The following is a 20,757-nucleotide window of genomic DNA, read 5'->3' on the forward strand; positions in this document are numbered from 1 at the left end:
TATCATGTATATGTTATAAATTTGCACTAATTATGCTGGAATGCTGTCATCGTAAACTTACGGGTGCCTGTTTTATAGAAATGTATTTTGTCCTCACATTTTCAGATTTCCAACACCTTGATTAAGTTCTGTGTGCATGCATGAAAATGCACAAGCGCCGATAAGCGAGTACTTTTATTTTGTGAACTGTTGCCGGAAGTCTTGATGTTATTGGGTTAAACTTGGCACTGGTCCCTTGCGGTGACGGGGAGAAGTCTCGATCGGAAGCTCAGCACCTGGCGTTGCGAGTTCACAGAGTTGTGAGGCGTCTCCAGGTGTTACACGGATCCCACCGCTGTCCCACCAGTCATTAACGCAGGCTTTCCCCCTGTATTTTACGCCCGATACACAGAATTTCCTGAAGCGATCATATGCGATTTTACGTGGTAATAAGGGGATGTCCGCTGTGTGAAACAGCACCGGATGGATGGAAGGATGTGGCCGTTCCATGGCGCACTGGAGTAATAATACAGTGAACTGACGAAGGATCGCTACAGTTTGGCTTTTCTCTTTCTTTTTACCCATCTTTGGAATCTGGTGGGAACGTGCAGTGTTTATTCCTAAGGCTTTAATCGCCTGTTATGTGCGTGGCAAGGAAAATACCCAGTGGAAGAGGTACAGCAGGATCCGACGTAAAGGCACAGAGCATCTGAAAAAGCTTCGTTTTCTGATTTGTTTGTTTTTTATGCTGGTGCGTAATGTACGTGGAATGAAGACAGAGAATGGATATAATTTGGGAGATACTGATCATTCTTCAAGCTAATTTTATTGTTTGTATATCAGGTGAGTTGTGGGTATATTTAAAAAAAAACAATTCATCAATGAATTATCTGGAACTTTTTTTCTGAAATTCTGTCTGATATGGGTGAGATTTGGTTTATCAAACTAGTGTGCAGGAAATGGTCAGGTGGAGGGGGACGCATCAGAATGCACTCTAGTTTGTGCGCCTGGCGAGAATCATTCTCGTTGTTTCTCTCTTTGCTCACCTATACATACCTCTTCGCGTGTATGTGACCTTTTATGTGGGACTCAAAAACAGAGAAGGTATCGCCTCCAGCAACTGATGCGCAGTCTTTTGACACACGCATAACGCGAGATTGACTTTTTTTTTTTCTTTTTTCATTTTGGTCACTCGATGGTTGCATTGCAGAAGAACTCCCACAGTCTCTCCTCACCGGTCCTTTCCAGTTTTTGTGAAGTCTCTAGGCTCCAGAAACAGTTCACTTAGAGTTATTGTCACATAAAGCTGTTATGCGCACCGCTGAGTGCGCTGCAGTCTACGATATGAGGAGCAGATTTGGGGCTGTAGGTCATGCAGCAGATGTACCTAAGCTTTCGGCGCTTGCCGATGGAGCGAAGCTTTTACTCTAGCTCATGTTTCAAGCAAATACAGGAGTTCAACGCCCATTTCTATACTCCGTACCTAATAGAGCACGTTTCTTCTTTTATCGATATGTTAAAAGCACTTTGATAATTAAAAAGAAAGAATTGTGGCCCTTTTTGTCTTTAAAATTCTAAATTTGTCCGAATTTACCCGTAAGATTTTAGAACAAGACAGATATTTGCAGACCAAAAACCCGATGCGCATCAAACAAGCGAAGCTTCATTTTAAACACGTATCCGCGCCTCGATGATAAACAGCAGGGACACGATTTGGTTATCTTTACTGCTCTGCTTTTATTTATTTATTTTTTATCCGTCTTTCGAAATGACGCAAACCTGAGAATTCACAACGAAGATGTGCGTAAATCCTCCGTGTTCACGCATTATGCACGCTAAGCTCTTATCTCATTTTTGTACCTACACGATGTCAGGGAGGGAAAAGGATTTATATTCCAGTCAACCTACTATATAGTGTCCTAGCTTCCCTCCCTCACTCCTTCCCTACCTTCCGGTAGTGACTGTTTTAAAATGGTTGTAATTAAAAGCTTAGTACGGACAACGCTGTTCTTTTTCAACACTATTAAACAAACTTGAATAAGAAGGTAGAGGATTAACTTGCTGTCAGCCCCAGTAAGAAAAATGTGCTTTTCAGAAACACAATCAGCTAAGAGGTGTGGAATTTAAAATACAGCTGAGATTTACTGCAGCTGTCAAACACCATCATTCATCACATACATTAGTGTTTAGTGTTTAATCTCAGTTGTTCTAACCCTAGCATCTGGTATAATAGTCATCTATCCACCCCCAAGCATCAGTCACCCATGGGCAGTGTTTTCTGTGCTAAATCTAGTTAGTCAATTATGGCCTTTTAAAATATGTCCCTTTATGAAGTTTATGAACCAAAACTTGGTTGAAAATGAATAGATTAAATGCTGGTTCTTCAGATGAACGACATCTGAAAAGATTATGTTTCTTTCTCAATCTACGTTATAGTGATCTTATTTGTACAAGTCTCTGCACAGTCAGTGCTTATTGTTCCCACATACTTGTGAAACCCAGTGATACAGAAGAAGACCCTAGGTTTAAATCTGCTAGTGTTCTGATGAGGTCATAATGGATAAATGTTTTGCTTACCCCCCTCTTTACCAATTTAATCTTCTAGGACCTGAAGTCCACATATGTGGACATCACATTTTGGGTTATTTCGACCAAAATACTCAATTTTGCTCTACATGGGCCTGATATCCACTTACAAGGGCATTATACTGCTACTGTTCTATCAAAATGTTAAACAAATATCCTCATATGTGGCTCTTATTTTTCTTAAAAACAAAAATAAGGTAAAAAAAACAAACAAAACAAACTCTGGTAATTCTTTGCTTTTACATTCATCGGGCCCCAATATACCCAAATGTCAAAGAGAAATTAAAAATGCATGTCGTGGAAGAGTTTGGGTCTTAGGAGGTTAAATACGTCCAATTTGCAGCCAATCACAGAGTCAGCCATCCTGATCTTTTTTTTCTTCCTGTCTATTGTTGTCACCAGGTCTGGTGCTGCTCTCCCAGCAGACCACAACAAAGCAAATGGACTGGTTTTTATACAGCACTTTTCTACTTTACTTGAGCACTTAAAGGGATTTATGCCTCATTCACACATTCATGCAAGCACTTTATTCTATTCTTAAGGGCTTTCTATCTAACATTCTCTCTCCAATGGATGCATTGGAGAACAACTTGGGATTAGTAACTTGCCCAAGGATATTTGACAAGCAGAGTGGAGTAGGCAGGGATCAAACCACAAACCTTCCAATTGGTTGATGACCTGTTCTGCCTCCTTGGCAAAAACACAAAGATACAATATTATAACACAAGTGGAACAAACCCTGTGAACTTATTGAGGCAGGTAACTTCAGTTAGAGAGTGTCATACAGACTTACATGTATGCCTCTCTTCATATCATATACTAAACACACCCTCACTGTTTAGCAGTTTAGCAAATATCCCATCTCTCCCTCTGATGTGTCAGTGCTTCTGCTGCCTTGCCATCATTGCCTGCTGTTTCAACATTTCCATCACCGCAGCATACACCTGCAGTCTCTGGGGGATGTTTAGTCGTCACTCCCCTACTTCTGTGGTTACCATATTTATTGGAAGTGACGATCATCAAGACTGGATGCCAGGTTATGTTTTCCAGTGCTGATACGAAGCAATAACTTCAAGGAAGAGCTATCAGATAGTAATATCTGTTCCAAATTTGTTCCAGTTATTCTAAAACCAAATGAGATGTCTTATGTCAATTCAACGACATTTTTCAACACAGTTAATTGAAACATATTTATACATGACATTCCTAAACACAGCATGAATAGCAATAACATTACTAGCTGCAAACCTGTCCATTTTGGAAGTTTGAGTAAAATGCAGTATTCATCTTTATATATCACTCAAGGTTTTAATTTCTTTGATTTATTTCAACTCCAACATAAATGTGTTGTGTAAATTGGCTCTAAAAGAGCTATTTTGACATCATTTTTACACATATGTCATTTGTGAACCATTCATTTTGCTTGTGCATGCAATTTACAACATCCTCAGCACCACAGAGATCATTCCTGGTGATGTGACCTAAATATATCAGGCTATTCACAACATGTAGTTGTACTTTTGCCAAATAAGATGAGGGAAAATTAATCCACTCTAAACATGTTTAGATGTTCAGATTTTCAGTTTTGATCATCTTTTAGTATTTCTTATCCAGTTCAGTTTTTAAAAGTCAGTAGCTGCAAAGGAAATGAGTAAGTGGAACCTAGGCAGAGATTGACTTGGGTCTCTGTAACAGTGAATCCAAGGACATGTTAATATTCTCTTTACTCCTGAGGCTTGGTGTGGGCATGTACACATTCAGCTGCTCAGTTAAACACTGGCATGCGCGCTAACCTTTAGACTTCTGTGTCATCATGTGTACTTGTTGCCTGAGTCACATTTGACAGTGAAAATCTTTGCTTGATGGTGCTTGGGATTCTATAATGTGTCAGCAGTTTCCTTTCAGTGACATTTATTCTTTAACAAATATCTGATGGATTGGAATACATTTATTAGCCAAATGTAGATACACACACATGAATGTGGACTGTGATAAGCAAAACTTCAAAGGCAGCCTATCATGCACAGTTGAGCCTGGATTGTGGACACAAAAGTCTCGTAATTGACAAGGCTTTAATCTATGCTGTAATCAAGATGCAAAGTTTGGTGTCGCTAAGATGGCAGTGAACATGAGGCTGACTCACTTGGTGCTGTGACAGAACCCCTAGGTTAATTTATGAAGTGGAGGATCATTGGAAATCAAGGATACTCATAGTAGGGCTGTTTCAATCCACCAGTACACTATAAAGAATTTGCAACACATCAATCACAATCTGATTTAAGTTGCACCACATCTACAAGCTATTTTCAGCTTTTCTCTTATTCACTGGGGGTCACCACAGCACGTAGCTCAAGCATCACTGGCTACCATTATAATTCTGATAAGAATATTGTTTCAAAAATTTAGTAAACAACTTTGTTAGTACATTTTCAGCCCCATTTTTCTTTTGAGAATAGATGTTAGTAGGTGGTGACCTTTACAAACTAGCTATTAGTTACTCTTTTGGACATTATACCCATGAATTTACTTTTTTGTGATTTCTAAATATCTTTATGGATATGCACTGTGTTGGAACAAGGCATCGAAGAAGATAACAGTGGTTGAATCTGCTGTGATGAAATCTATTCCCACTGCTGTGTAATACATTATTGTAAATTTAAATGTTATTAGGAAATGATCAGACAAAGTGGGTTTTCAGAAAACACTGTTAAATGGTGTGAGTGTGATTAAAATGGTGGATGGGTTCTTTTGCACTTTGAGAGAAGTCAACTGAGTCTAGTAATAGATTCAATGTTGTACTGATGCTGTTATTTTTATTATCTACATGGATGTTAAAATCACCAACAGCAATTATTTTATCTTAGGCAGAGCACTAAATCAGATAAAAAGTCAGAGTAAGGCCCAGGTGGACAATAGAGAACAACAAATAAAACTTTTTTTGAGTTTTCCAGCTAGGGTGGACAGGGCTAAGCTTCAGGTTTTCAAGTGAACTACAATTCTGCCTAGGTCTTTGGTTGATTAACAAGCTGGAGTGGGAGATTTCTGCCACACATCCCCTCTGGCCTGTGTTTCAATGATTCTGTCAATTTGTAATACTCAGAGGTGTTGATTCATTTAAACTAACATAATCATTATGGTGTAACAAGGTTTTTCTTTCAGGCAGAGTAAATCAATTTGTTGATCAGTTATTCATTTATGTACTAACAGGGACTTATGCTGGGCAGATACTGTGCGATTTTTTCAGTCGCGCGATTCAGCTCCTGCTCAAACTGTACGGTTGACTCGCAGGGGTTAGAAGTTCGTAGGTCACGATGCAGGGTCTCACACTATATGGCCCGATGCTCTGATGCGACCTGAGTGCTCACACTGTGCGTCCATAAAAAGAAGAGAGAAGTTGCAAAGAGGAATGTAAGACTGCTTCCTTGTCCCAACTCTGGAAAGTCATATTTTGGAGGGTTAATAAATTTGGGCAGATTTCTAGAAATGAGAGCTGCTCCATCAAAAATGGGGTAGGGGTCTCTCCTGACAAAATCAGGTTTCCTCTAGAACAGGGTTGTCAAACTCAAATACACAGTGGGCCAAAATTCAAATCTGGAACAAAGTCGCGGGCTAACATTAATATTTATTGAAAAAAAAAATCTTCCTCCAGATATGAGAATGAATCTTTTCTTATGGACTTGAACACGTTTTGCTGAAAAACTGAATATGGAACAAGCAAAGCTTTATACTAAACAATATATATATTAGCTGTATAATACCAGTAGGCCAGCTCTAATAGTCATTTGGTATGGCTTCGCGGGCCAAATATAATTAGGCTGCGGTCCAAATTTGGCCTGCGGGCCAGAGTTTGACACCTATGCTCTAGAAGGTTACCCAAATTTCTATAAAACCCATATTGTTTTTTGGACACCACTCAGATAGCCAGCAATTTAAGGAGAACATGTGGCTAAACATGTCACTCCTGGTCTGATTGGGGAGGGGACCAGAGAAAACTACAGAGTCCGACATTGTTTTGGCAAAGTTGCACACCGATTCAATATTGATTTTAGTGACCTCCGATTGGCGTAACTGGGTGTCATTACTGCCGACGTGAATTATGATCTTACTGAATTTACGTTTACCCTTAGCCAGCAGTTTTAAATTTCCTTCAATGTCGCCTGCTCTGGCCCCTGGAAGACAATTGACTATGGTTGCCGGTGTCTCTAGCTTCACATGTCTGAGAACAGAATCACCAATTACCAGAGTTTGACCCCCGGCGGGTGTGTCGCCGAGTGGGGAAAAACGGTTAGACACATTTGTATTACCGTAATGACGACAACATCAACGGCGCGCACAGTGTCGCTGCTTTCAGGAACCATTGCAAAGAAAAGCGTCTGGACTTCTTTAAGTTGCTTGAAGGGTTAATTTTCAAGCAACTTAAAGAAGTCCAGACGCTTTTCTTTGCAAGCTCCTTTGACTACGATGACCTGGATGACTGAGAACCTTCACAGACATTTCAGGAACCATTGGAATTTTTAAGGTTGCGCGAACCATTGAATACTTACGGTAACCGCAAGGGTGTATGCTTGGTGGAACACTCCATATCCCACAATTCATAGCACGCCTCTACCGAGTGAAACAATGGCGGCCACCATTTCGTTTTATATGTATTTTATTAGTGTTTCTAGGTCACAAAATAAACTTTTAAGATATTTTCATGCGAGAATGTAGGTGTGTAAACTTCAAATATCTGCTCGTTTTATCAAGACATCCCATATTAGCAAGTTCTCTTATGTGTTGCTGCTAGCCGGCTAGCTACCTAGCACCGCTAGCGACCCTTTGCTAAAAAGCACCCGGGCTGGGCTTTCAGTGATGCGTCTCTAACTCCTTTCACCCCCGATCGCTCGCAAACAGTCTTTGTCTTAGCTGGACTTATTTTTCGTTTATATGGTGCTGGTCGATGTGGAAAAAATAACTGAGTTGTTTAGTGGTGGCTAACGCGGAGCTACAACAGAGGGCAGCTATTCACCGGTGTATGACAGAAAGGTCATGCGGGGAAAGAGACATATAAGGCGGCCGCCGATCAACCGGTGGTGGCTAACGCGGAGCTCAATCGTGGATCAGGGAAACCGAAGGCAGGAGGAGCAGGCGGCTGCCGGTCGGAGCGTGAGGTGAACTGAATTTCAGGTAAGAAGTTATGAACTGCACTCTATTTGCGTCAGATATAAACCGAGTTTAGGTGTAGTTTATTTTCGTTGTGGTGACTTTTTACAATAACTCATACTGCGTGCTAGCTAGCACGACAGAGTTTCTATACAGCTGTGTGCGCCCTAAGTTACTGATGTTGAACTTTATGACAGCCTGGCCTGTCATTCACTCGCCTGTTGAAACTTCAGTCATGAAACTGATCAATGATTGGCTTTTCTCTCTTGTTTGTTTATTGCACTAAACAAGAGCAGCACGTTTAAGCTTGATCAGCTGTTGTTAGAATTCATTTGATTTTAATTTCTAGTATCAGCTGATGTTTGCTGGAGCCACAGTTGAAAAAACGGCTGGTCCAAACCATGAGATGTCCTTACTGAATCATCAGAGCTGAACTGGTGATGGAGAAACAGGTTTACCTTTTAGGTGACATGAATGAGTTGAAGGGAAGTTATGAACTGTTTCTGAGAGACAAATAACACCAATATCCTTTTTTGTGTAGCTGACAGCTGGTAACTGTGCAGCGGCGGATCTAGCAAAGCTTTTGCCAGGGGGCCAGGTAGGGCATTAACAGGGAAAGGGGGACACAAAGATATACTTTTCTTTACTCTCATATAAAATATTTAGCTTTTATTAAATAGTTATCTGAATCTTACAACCAAAGTTTGTATAATAATACACAAGATTGGCTGTAGACCATTGTTAATCAGTCAGAACACTGTGTAAAAATAACAAAAAACAAAAAGTGAATGCAAAAGAGCATAAATATTTATTTTACGTGTTTGATGTGTGTGGCAGGGTGTGGTCTGCAGTGCCGCTGCAGGGGAGGTGGACCCACGGGTGTAAAGTCTGTGCTCTCTCAGCTGTTTTTTGGGTGTGTGTTGGGCTGTGAGTTGAAAAGCTACAGCCGGCTGTGTGGGTACACCAACCATGTGTGAAAAGTGGTCCATAACGTAATGCTTCAAAGCGTGTTCATGCAAACATTGTCGGGTCTGCCGTGGTACAATGGGACTTCTGCTCATGAACCTCTGTGCACAGCGTCTGCAAATCAGGGCTGTACGAAGTCACCTCATCTTTACACAAAACTGTAAGCTGTCATCTGTGAGGCGCGAGCGGTGTTTGTTTTTACCATAGTTCATGGTGGACAATGGGTGCTCTGTTTGGTTTTCCTCTCTGTAGCCGTATGAATGGCAAACTACACTGATTAGCAGCGGCAGAGGCACACTTAAAATTTCTTCTGAAATTTTCGCTCTCTAGTTTGTATTTAAAGTTTTGAGGGATAAGCCTCTTAAATTTGTCCAAGTAGAAATATATGTAAAAAAACAAAACAAAAACGATTTTCAATTTTTTTGTACTTTATTGCACTTTTTTTTGCAATTAATGCCGTTACTATAGACTTAATGCATACATATTATTAAAATATGGGCTATAACAGTTGTATTGATGTATAGCAACTTGAAATGCTCCCAAAAATGGCACTACAGCATATAAAAATATAAAGTAAGCTCTGGCGGACTTGGTTCTATGGTAGGTCTTAAAGGGTTAAGCGGGTCAGTAGTCTGAGTTTTGAACAACCTGTAGACGAGCTAGCCCTTTCTTGTTTAGACAGGTAAATAGACTATTACAATAGTTGAGTCTTGTAGAGAATAAAGCATGAATTATCATCTTAAGTTCACTTATTGACACCATACATCTAAGTTTTTAGATGTTTCCCAAATCCAAAAAGCTAATTCTTACCATTAGAGCTGGGCGATATAAGATTTTTTCATATCACGATATGTTTTTTTCATTTCAGGCGATAACGATATCTATCACGATATAAGCCAAATAACTATATTTGTAAGATTTAAATGTGCCGTTGCTCACAAGTAAAATGTGAAATAATCAGCAGCTTGTTTTGATTTAAATATTTATTTCCCATAATAAGTTCAACAGGGTAGATGTACTTAAGGAACATGAGACTTTTTCAGATAAATAAAGGCAAATATTGCAAACTACACAAAAGGCAGCCGCTAAAGCGTTTAAGTTTCAAAATAGAACAAACGAAACAGACTAAATTGTCAATTCCACTTAGAAACAAAATATTAATTCTAAAAATAAATCTTAGTTTGTTTTACAGAAGAACAGACAAAACTGACTAACTTTTGTCAATATCAAATAAACTGAGAACTAAAAGGAAATTCTCAATCTCTCCTTGTTGTATAGCTTAGCTTTTCAAACAGTTTTAACAGTTACTTTAGTCTGACGAAAGCCGAATGACGAATTAGCGCTTCCAGTCAGAGACTGAGGCTACGTCCACACGTACACGGGTATTTTTGAAAACGGAGATTTTCCGTTTTCCGTTTTAAAAAATAATCCCGTCCACACATAAAGGCAGAAATGAAGGAAAACGCTGCTATGAACATGCCAAAGCAGCAGGTGGAGCTAGATTCCTAACCGTGCAGAAATGTTGGCCAATCAGAAGTCTAGAAGCCTCGGTGGGAAAAAGTAAACAAAGCTGGGGCATAGAAGCAGAACCGAGTCGTATGTGTGGAGGGACAGTAACTGTGTGTATATGTAAGCATTTAAACACTGCAGAGAGTAGAATTAACAGTAACAGTATTGTAGAAATTCATTTCACCGAAACAATAACGTGGCGCACAGTGTGACGTCAAAAAATGCGCACACCTTTGACGCTGCATTTTCTCCGTTTTTCTAGTCCACACGTAAATGCAAAAACTGAGTTTTCAAAAATCTTCCTTTTCAGTGACCAAAAACGCCGTTTACGTGTGGACGAAAGGTGCAAACCAGTTTATTGTATTTCCAGACTTGCTTTCGGCACAATTTACAGTGCACGCTACTCTGTTTTTTGTCAGACTTGAAATAGCCAAAATACCTTCACACTACGGAACTTCTATGGCTCTTCCGTTCGACAATCTCTTTGTAACCATCATCTGTTTTCTCTTCGGTCACGCTCGGTTGATTTTTCTAGTCGGCACACTCATTTCCTCCATTACCCGGGCGGTACGGTGGCTGGCTGCTTCCCAAACAAATACACATGTGCGGCTTGGCACCTGTGCTGTACGTAACAAGTCATGCGACGTGACGCTGCGGCTGTGATTGGTTCGGCTTTGCGCTACGTAATTTGGATTGGCTGTTCTTTTATTTATTTATTTATTTATTTTAAGAGGACAAGAGCGGCGAGGTCTATCGCGATAGTTTAATTTTTCTATCGAGAAAAAGTTATATCGCGATACATATCGTTATCATTCTATCGCCCAGCTCTACTTACCATTTGATTTAAGTTTTGCTCTAAAGAAAAAACTTCATCAAAAATAACACCTAGATTTCTGAGGTTATGCTTCTGTGAGGAACCTAAATCGCCCAGTCACTGTTGAAAGCCAGACATTACACTGTCCGGTGACACAATCAAAGGTTCAGTTTTGTCTGGGTTTAGCTGTAAGTAATTGTTGTTCAACCATTGCTTAATGTCTGTTAAACAGTCATTTAAGTCTTCTGAAAATCATAAGCTCTCCGCTCTGATTGGGTAGTATAGCTGAATGTCATCAGCAAAAAAGATGATAAGACGCATCAGGAAACAAACAGGGGAAGTTTTAGGAGTGACGGCAAGAGAGAGAGCCAGAGAGAGACAGCAGAAAAAGAGAGAGAGCGAGTTTTGAGATGTGAGAGATTTGTGACGTTTAGCGTGTTTGGGGTGTGAAGTTAATGTGTTGTCTTGTGTAGTTAGTGTGTAGTGTTGTGGATAGTTTTGCGTTGTGTGTCAGAACAATGAGGCGACTGCTGTCTCCAGGTAGAAAAAGGAGTGATACACCTGCTACTGTCAGACCTGCAGGTATCAGGCTATGATGTTCTCCTTTATAGTGGACAGAAATTATTTTTTTGGAGTGACAAAAATAATTTGTGTGTATATGGGGGTGGGAATGCACGTTTGTGTCTGCGTGCGCCTGTTCGTCTGTGTCTATATGTCAGGTTGGGTCTTAGACTCAACCTCTCTGGGTACATCTCAGGCCCTCCAAAGTACGGAGGCCTATCTCCCCTCACCACACTCCCTGCCAGTGGCTGATGCCCTCAGACGTTGGTGTGTTGGTGGTTCTTGTCGACTGGGGCTGGGCACTCATGTATGTACTGGTTCACTACTGGTCTAAACAAGGGTTTAGAATGTCTGGCGCCTGTGGCCCGGCTGGGCCCCTTCCGGGGGGTGGGGTGCCCTCAGGCCTCTGGTGTCCTCTCTGGCACAGCTGGTTGCCGGCAGAGCCCGCGGGCACGCCACTGCAACCCCCTCTGGCCTCTGCTCCGTAGCTGCTGGGTGACCTCTCGTTTGGGGCTCTACTCAGCTCTTCCCAGGAGGATGGCACGGTTGTCCCCCTTTTTGGTGGTCTCCTCGGGTCCTCGTACTCTGGGGTCTCTGGATGTCTGGGGCCTGGATCTCCTCCATACCTGCTTCATACCCTGGAGGACGGGGCTGTGGCTCCCCACACTCCCTAGCAGATCGTTACATGGAGAAACCTTTGGAATACAAGCATGCTGATCCACACAGGTATGCACACAGGTGTACACACGGGTGTTCACAGACACGGACTACACCTTTCTTGGCTGCTGCCTCAAAGCACATTGTGCGCTGTCTATCTTGCGTGCTGCATAATAGCGTTTAATATTTAGTATCTACTGTTATCTACTGCTAGCTAGTTTATTGTGATGGTGCTGTATTTATTATGTTGGTCTTTTTTTGTTTGCTTTCTCTTCTGTTTTTTTTTCTCTCCATACAGGTGATTCAGGTGTTTTGTTTGTTTTTCTTTCTTCCTTCCCCCCTTTCTCACCGTCTCTTCTCCCCTCTGTTTTTCTTTCTCTCCCTCTCTTTCTTTCATTCTTTCTCCCTGTCCTATCCCCCAGTCATGTCTGTCCCGTTTGTAGCAACTGAAAATAAAATAAATACATAATTATAATAAAGGTCAATCAAATGGACCAATATGGCAAGGCCATGATGATCCACTTGGTAAAATAAATCCGCTTGGCATCTTTCTTGGCCTTAAGACAACAATTCTGATGGCTAAAGATCCAAACGGGACAAAAAAAATAAAAAAATAAATAAAAATAATAATAATTTGTGTGGCATCTCGTTGAATGCAGAACAATTCTGTAAATAGTTTGAAATGGTTATTTAAAAAAATCAAGGTAAAAGGTAAATGGATGCAAACTTTGTTGTTTGCAAAACATGTGCATAGGATTTTACATGTGCATAGGGGGCAGGGAAGGAGTGTTTTCTTGCACTTGCAGAGATAAAAATATTTGATGCCCAGTCCATTGCAAATGAGCTTCAGTAGCAGATCCAAAACAATGGTCTTGCAGAGCTTAAGTGTGTAGCACAAACATATGATGTTATGAGTGGCTCCACTGGAGGTGTACAAGCACATTTCAGAATGCTCCATCCTGAGGCTATGTGCATTGTTATGGTCATCAAATCAACCTGGTTTTGTGCAATACTTGCAAGGCTGTCCCAGAGGCTGTGGAGCTTTTTAGCTTGTTGGAGTGTGTGTATTCTTTCTTCAGCATCTCCCTAGTCAATCATCACAAGTTCATGGAGGCTCAGTCAAAGCTTGGATGGACAAAAACTGAGCTTGTGCAACTTTCAAACACTCGCTGGGCATGTCAGTTGCTATCAGTTAGTGCAGTTCTTGAGACATTGTCTGCCATTTTGGAGTGCCTGCTATCTGCCATTGGATCCCCCATAGCTGTTGGTCTCAGAGCAAAGCTCTGCAAGTTCTCAGCAGTCTGTGCACTACTGATGTTACACACTTCTGTCTGTAACCGAATGACTCCACAAGTTCCTGCAGAAAGAGACTTTAGACCTGGCAGAAGACAAAATTGTGTGTGACACACACTTAAGGGCAAACACTCAGATGCATTTGCCACAGAACTGTATGAGGAAACCAAGGCCCCTTTGCAACACCTACGGTATCCCTGAACCAGGTGCCAAGCTAAGGCACAAACAGAAGAAAATGAATTCACGCACTGAAAATTTATTTGTGGCCTAAGATGTTTAATCTGTCCAAAACTTTGAAAAGCAATTCCTCAGTCTTTTGTTTTCTGTTTGTGAAATTTTGTGCTCATGCACTATGTTCGTTCATATCGTGTGCTTCTCTTGGGGGCTAAGCCCAACCCTGTCGTTAAAACCTAGTGACGCCCCTGTTTAGAGGTACCATATCTGGGAACACAATGGCACTGATTTTGTCAAAAAGCTCTTGGGATTTCTCTTGTTTTTTTTTTTATATGAGTCTAGAAAAATATTCTGATCTTACATTTTTCACTGTATCATTTAAGAAGATGTGAATGATGAAGCCTGTGTACTTTAAGTTTAGTTTTCTTCTATTGTCATTCTGTTTTATGGCATGTGTTCTCCTTAGGTTTAATGTAGACTTGTTTATCCAAGGGTATGTCTTCTCTTGTGAGATGGAGCTTGTTTTAATAGGTGCCACTTGATCCAAAATGGATGAGCATTCTCTATTAAAGGACTGGATAAGAGTATTTACATCATTTCCAATAGAATGTAGAGAACTGTCAAACATGACGGAGAACCTCTCAGCAGTGGTCTCAGTTGAATGTTAAAATCCCCAAGAAGCAAAGCTTTCTCCAGGTTGATAATAGAAGATAAGAAGTCTGTAAAATCAAGAACAGAGTAGCAGTGCCAGGAGGGCGATAAATTAAAACACAATCGTGGGTCCTTGGGCAAGACACTTCATCCGTTGCCTACTGGTGGTGGTCACAGGGCCCGGTGGCGCCAGTGTCCGGCAGCCTCGCCTCTGTCAGTGTGCCCCAGGGTGGCTGTGGCTACAATGTAGCTTGCCATCACCAGTGTGTGAATGGGAGGGTGACTGGATGTGTAAAGCGCTTTGGGGTCCTTAGGGACTAGTAAAGCGCTATACAAATACAGGCCATTTACCAATAAACCATTTTCGTATAGCCAACCTTAACTGTTTGTGACTCAAAAGATCAATAGTTTTCAGTTTGCATACCTCTGCATGCGTAACTATCTTTAAACACAACAGCAAGTCCTCCACCACGGTGACCTAAACTGGGGGCACCCAGATAGGAGCACCTAAAAAGTTTGTTTGGGGTGAATGAACTCACCATCTGTCATGTTGCCATGAGAAACAGAAAATGCAGGTTTTTTCTTGTGAAAAGCTCATTCAGGGAGAAGGATTTGTTTGAGATGGAGCAGGTGTTCAAAAGGGCAATCCGAATAAATGCTGGCAGCACCGGTTTCTCATCAGCTTGTCGAAGTGGAACTGACAACAAACACCTTGTCCAATCACGTGGTCTACAGTTGCGCCACCAAACCAGTGGGACCAGCCACTGGTTTTGCAATGCAAACTGCGAGGACACAGTAATCGACACAAATCAGAGCATCAGATGAGAAAGACCCAGCCTGCAGTGGCTGTGAGTATGCATTTACAACCAAATCTGGAAGGGTAACCGGCAGCAAAAACCGGGGATGCCTCCAGATTGTCTAATGTGCACTTGGATGTCGGCCCTACAGCCTCTTTTCCTCAATTTCTTCTTAGGATTGCCTGAGGCACATTTCGTAAGGAGCAAGAAGTAATCCGGTGAGGAAAAGGAGCACCCAAATGGTGGGGGGAAAGTTTTCTTATAACTGTCCCAATCATCATAAAGGTGTTCCACAGACTCTTTGATGTGGAGTACGGAAGAACAGTCATAAATCAGAGCAGCATAGGTACATAAATTAAAGAATAGGGCTGATAAAATATCATAAAATACAATAGTAGATTGCATACAGGCAGAAGTCAAGCCAAGCACAGGCCCCATCTTGTTTAGGTGTCATCAGCGTTCAGGTGTGAGCTCTCTGTTTTTTATAGCAGCTCCACAAAAATTGATGTAACAAAAGTGAAATCATAGTCATGGGTAGGAGGGCTATGGGTTGCTCTTGTTCAGATACAACTTGAATGTAACAGCAATCCCAAGGGGGTAAACATGTTGACACATCTGCTGCTTGGTCCTTCTTTAAGTAACACAGATAAGATGAAGTGGTGTTGGAAGTCCTTTGGCATGTTGAAATTGCTCTGATTATCCAGTTGTATTGAAAATTGGAGACAATGCTCCTGTAAGTTTTTTATGGGGCCACTTTTATCAGATCCGAGGTTTTAGACCAGTATAAACCTTTAGGTCTGGAGCCCTGAGGGCAGCTTTTTTGCCTGGTGGGTCATTCAGGTTTTATGTAACAGAAGTGCATTGTATAGGAAAAATACTTCTGGAGGGAGTATGATAACCCACATTAGTTATAGAGTGATCTAGTTCTAGTTTCAGCTGTTTTGATAAGATATAACTCAGAAGATATAACTCTTATTCTAACAAATATTAACTAAACTGTCCATCATTATGAAAATAAACACACTGCTTTTACGCCATGTTTTCTTTTCTTTAATCACCAAATCATGCACACTAACCACATATAGAAATTAATTAAGCTTTTTGAGATATTACAAAAAGAGTAGTATTGATTTGTGTGTTGCTACATTGTGTTGCAGGATCTAACAAGATTTGTTGTGTGTGCTTTTACACAGTTCACTTTTTATAGCAAACAGCAGATATGCAGAAGAGTTCTTCTGATATGTTTCATTTTGCAGCATTGATCTTTTTGCTCCAAAAAAAGCTATATGTGAGGAGGACTCATACTTGTGTCTGCTGTTCTTTATCTATTAAGAGTAAGAAATTACTTTTCCACTGTAATATGACAATGGCCCAGCACAATAAAGAAAACTTAACATAAATTGTCAACTGGTAGGCCTTGCTCTGCTTTGCATCTTTTTGCATTTTGCATATATGTAGCCTTAAATTTGAAGAAGCCTGTGTCTCTCTTCCACAAAGAACATTGAAACACCTTGAAAGCAAAATGGTAAAGTATACGCATATTAGCAAGGCAGTGACTTGCCTGACTTAACCCCTCTAACTGTTTCCACATCAGATAACTTTGTACCATCAAAATTTTGGATTAGAGATTTAGATTAAAGCTTAGTGTCCAATATTGGGACAAGGAGTAAAAAGGTTGTCTGGTACTAGTATAATTGTGACCTGCTTTTTAAACCCCTTAACATCCAACCAAACGTTGGTATCTCTAGTGTTGGGGGTAGGGTTTAGCTTTGGTTAACATCTTATCCTGTCTTATAGAATTTCTGTCTGTTTGGAACACCTAAAAGTAAAAGCTTGTAAAAGAAAAGTTGCAGTATGTGCAGTATGTGTGGAACATTAAAAAAAAACATATATAACATCTTGTGATTTCTAAAAGAATTGCCTGGTTAGCATGTGGCAAAAAATAAACCCAAGTGAGGTCACTTGCAACTGTACATTAAATTTTTAGATTTTTTAATTTAAAAGGTAACATATTCTAGTTTCATGTGGCTAAAATGAAGCCTAACTGTATCCAAAATGGTTTGGTGGTGTTGGTGGATTTTAGGAAGTCAAGGTAAATTAAATGCAGAGGTTCTCTTGCAGATATTTGAGCAGTAAAACTGAACTGTTTGAAAACAGTGCATTTGTTTAGTTATCAAACTCATCACCGTTCTCCTTCTTTTGTTTACCCTGTGCTAGAGCTGGGCGATAGAACGATAACGATATGTATCGCGATATAACTTTTACTCGATAGAGAAATTAAGCTATCGCGATAGACCTCGCCGCTCTTGTCCTCTTAAAAAAAAAAAAAAAAAAAAAAAAAAGGTCAGCCAATCCAAATTAAGTAGCGCAGAGCCGAACCAATCACAGCCGCAGCGTCACGTCGCGTGACTTGTTACGTACAGCACAAGTGCCAAGCCGCACGTGTGTTTGTTTGGGAAGCAGCCAGCGGGTAATGGAGCCAGCGCCTAATGGAGGAAATGAGTGTGCCGACTAGAAAAATCAACCGAGCGAGAAAACAGATGATGGTTCCAACGCCGGAGAGATTGTCGAACGGAAGAGCCATAGAAGTTCCGTAGTGTGAAGGTATTTCGGCTATTTCAAGTCTGACAAAAAACAGAGTAGCGTGCACTGTAAATTGTGCCGAAAGCAAGTCTGGAAATACAATAAACTGGTGCATGCGTCACACTGTGCGCCACGTTATTGTTTCGGTGAAATTAACTTCTACGATACTGTTACTGTTAATTGTACTCTCTGCAGTGTTTAAATGCTTACATATACACACAGTTACTGTCCGTCCACACATACGATTCGGTTCTGCTTCTATGCCCCAGCTTTGTTTACTTTTTCCCACCGAGGCTTCTAGACTTCTGATTGGCCAACATTTCTGCACGGTTAGGAATCTAGCGCCACCTGCTGCTTTGGCATGTTCATAGCAGCGTTTTCTTTCATTTCTCCCTTTATGTGTGGACGGGATTATTTTTTAAAACGGAAAACGGAAAATCTCCGTTTTCAAAAATACCCGTGTACGTGTGGACGTAGCCTCAGTCTCTGACTGGAAGCGCTAATTCGTCATTCGGCTTTTGTCAGACTAAAGTAACTGTTAAAACTGTTTGAAAAGCTCAGCTATACAACAAGGAGAGATTGAGAATTTCCTTTTAGTTCTCAGTTTATTGGATATTGACAAAAGTTAGTCAGTTTTGTCTGTTCTTCTGTAAAACAAACTAAGATTTATTTTTAGAATTAATATTTTGTTTCTAAGTGGAATTGACAATTTAGTAGTCTGTTTCGTTTGTTATATTTTGAAACTTAGACGCTTTAGCGGCTGCCTTTTGTGTAGTTTGCAATATTTGCCTTTATCTATCTGAAAAAGTCTCATGTTCCTTAAGTACATCTACCCTGTTGAACTTATTATGGGAAATAAATATTTAAATAAAAACAAGCTGCTGATTATTTCACATTTTACTTGTGAGCAACGGCACATTTAAATCTTACAAATATAGTTATTTGGCTTATATCGTGATAGATATCGTTATCGCCTGAAATGAAAAAAACATATCGTGATATGAAAAAATCTCATATCGCCCAGCTCTACCCTGTGCCTTTTGTTTCTACTCTCTGGGGGTGATTCTAAAGTGGGATTTCAGCTTGCTGAACATGTATGAATGGAATCTTGAAAGTTTAAAAAATTCAATAATGAATTCTTTAGCAGAGGCAGTACCAAAATTGTAGAAGCAATAATGAAATTCCCAGGTCACCAATTACTAGAAAATTTCAAAACAACATGAGGCAACCTAATACTGGCTCCAAGCCAAAGTAATATTAACACCTGAATTCTACCAGGGACGACAACAGAACATCATCAGTGATTCTGCTTCCCCAAGCTAAACCTTTTGTTATAAATTGCGACCAGTGCAGTTAATCACACATTACCTTCAGAGAAAATGCAGCCTTCAGGAAGCTTAGAAATTTACAGAAGGCAATGAAATCACAGGGTTGGGGCCTTTGGTGTATTCCTGACAATAACACATGTTTCTACTGGCTGGCCATATGCCATCTGAGAAAAAGCCATGTCACAAAGGATGCCTGCAATCACTCCCTCCTCCTCTGAGTTGATGTAGCTGTTGAAACCATGTGGCACCTGCGGTGTGTTTTTGCTTGAATCTTTACCCAACATTTTTCACATCTAGTTTTCAAATCTTTTTGGATAAATAAATTAAAGTCACATAATGTTCTCAACATCTTCCTGCAGTTAAAAAAAAGATATTTATTAATACAATTTGTAAAAATGTTACATCTTCTAGAGTTGCAGTAGCATGTTTCAGTGATAACAAATCCACAAACCAATTTATACATTTTGAAACAATTTGGTCTATATTGGTTCCAGTTGACTAAAACAATCTGTTTGTTTGATAGAAAACCCTATAATTACTGCAGAGTTATGGTTTGCCATTTTCACAGACAGTACTAGGGCTGCTCGATTATGGTAAAAATGATAATCACGATTATTTTCACTGAAATTGAGATCTCGATTATTTGACGATATTTATTTAACCCTTTAAGACCTACTATAGAACCAAGTCCGCCAGAGCTTATATTATTTTTTTTACATGTTGTAGTGCCATTTGTGGGAGCATTTCAAGTTGCTATACAACTGTTATAGCACATATTATAATAATATGTAAACATTAAGTCCATAGTAACTACATTAATTGCAAAAAAGTGTAATAAACTACAAAAAAATTGAAAATCATTTTTGTTTTTTTTTACATATATTTCTACTGGAGAAATTTAAGAGGTTTATCCCTCAAAACTTTAAATACAAAAAAGTTGCAAAAATTAGTTTCCCACCACAGGAAATTTATTTTGAGTGTCTTCATAGTTTTATTTTGGAGATACACCAATTTTTATATACTGCAGGAAAAACAAAAAACAATCCTATGATGCAAATTTGCAAAGAAAACCGCATGTGCATCAAAATAAACTATATCCAGCAGTGCAATTCGAGTTCTAAGCATCCCAGAAACTATTCAGAAAAGTCAAACATGACTTATAAAAACACCAGTATATTCTTTTAAGGCCTACAAGTAAAAAAAAAACTACCTTTTCCGCGAAAATGACGTCACTTCCGGTTTCGGGCAGGAAATGGCGGACATGCGATAGTTCGCACTGACGTCTGTTTCAATGTGGGAAGTGTTACGAACAGCTGATGGGATCGGCAAAGCGTGTTTCTGGAATATTATGTTTTTGTTGCTGCAAGTGCTTTTTATGCAATTTTTGCAAAGCTATATTTGGAAGGAAACCGTGACCGAGGACAAGCTGATGGCATAAGATGTAAGTACAACTCCTCCGGTTTCATATGCAAAACAAATTATTGCGCTAGCTTACACGGTTCAGGTTCTACAGGGATTTAAAAATAGTTACACAAAACGGAGCGTGCTGCTCTGACTGGCTTTAAAGGGTTAACAATAACAATGTATTGAATAATGACTTTATAAAATATAATATAAAATAGTGTGCAACACTACTGAAGTTTTTTTGGTTTTTTTTGTTTTTTTTTACCTCTCTTTTCAGTCACTCTCTCCTCTCCAAATAACTTCTGCTTAGCTT

At 40.0% G+C, this 20,757-nt stretch overlaps 1 protein-coding gene across 2 annotated transcripts in view; it reads left to right on the forward strand.

Moving 5' to 3' along the window:
• The first annotated feature begins 261 nt into the window (after positions 1–261).
• Positions 262–20,757, forward strand: part of ca10a (carbonic anhydrase 10 (inactive)a) — a 321,179-nt gene continuing 300,683 nt past the window's right edge. Inside the window, exon 1 of one of the 2 annotated variants that reach the window (XM_085415625.1) lies at positions 262–822. In XM_085415625.1, coding sequence (XP_085271751.1) covers positions 762–822 — 61 coding nt within the window. In that variant the 5' untranslated portion in view covers positions 262–761. Of the gene's footprint in view, positions 823–7,035; positions 7,732–20,757 lie in introns of those variants that run through there. The other variant, XM_085415626.1, reaches the window with a different exon arrangement.

The sequence above is a fragment of the Rhamphochromis longiceps genome, linkage group LG8 (genome assembly GCF_057381845.1).
Source record: "Rhamphochromis longiceps isolate RC_006_pf linkage group LG8, R_longiceps_female_GT1.1, whole genome shotgun sequence".
NCBI classification, from domain to species: Eukaryota; Metazoa; Chordata; class Actinopteri; order Cichliformes; family Cichlidae; genus Rhamphochromis; species Rhamphochromis longiceps.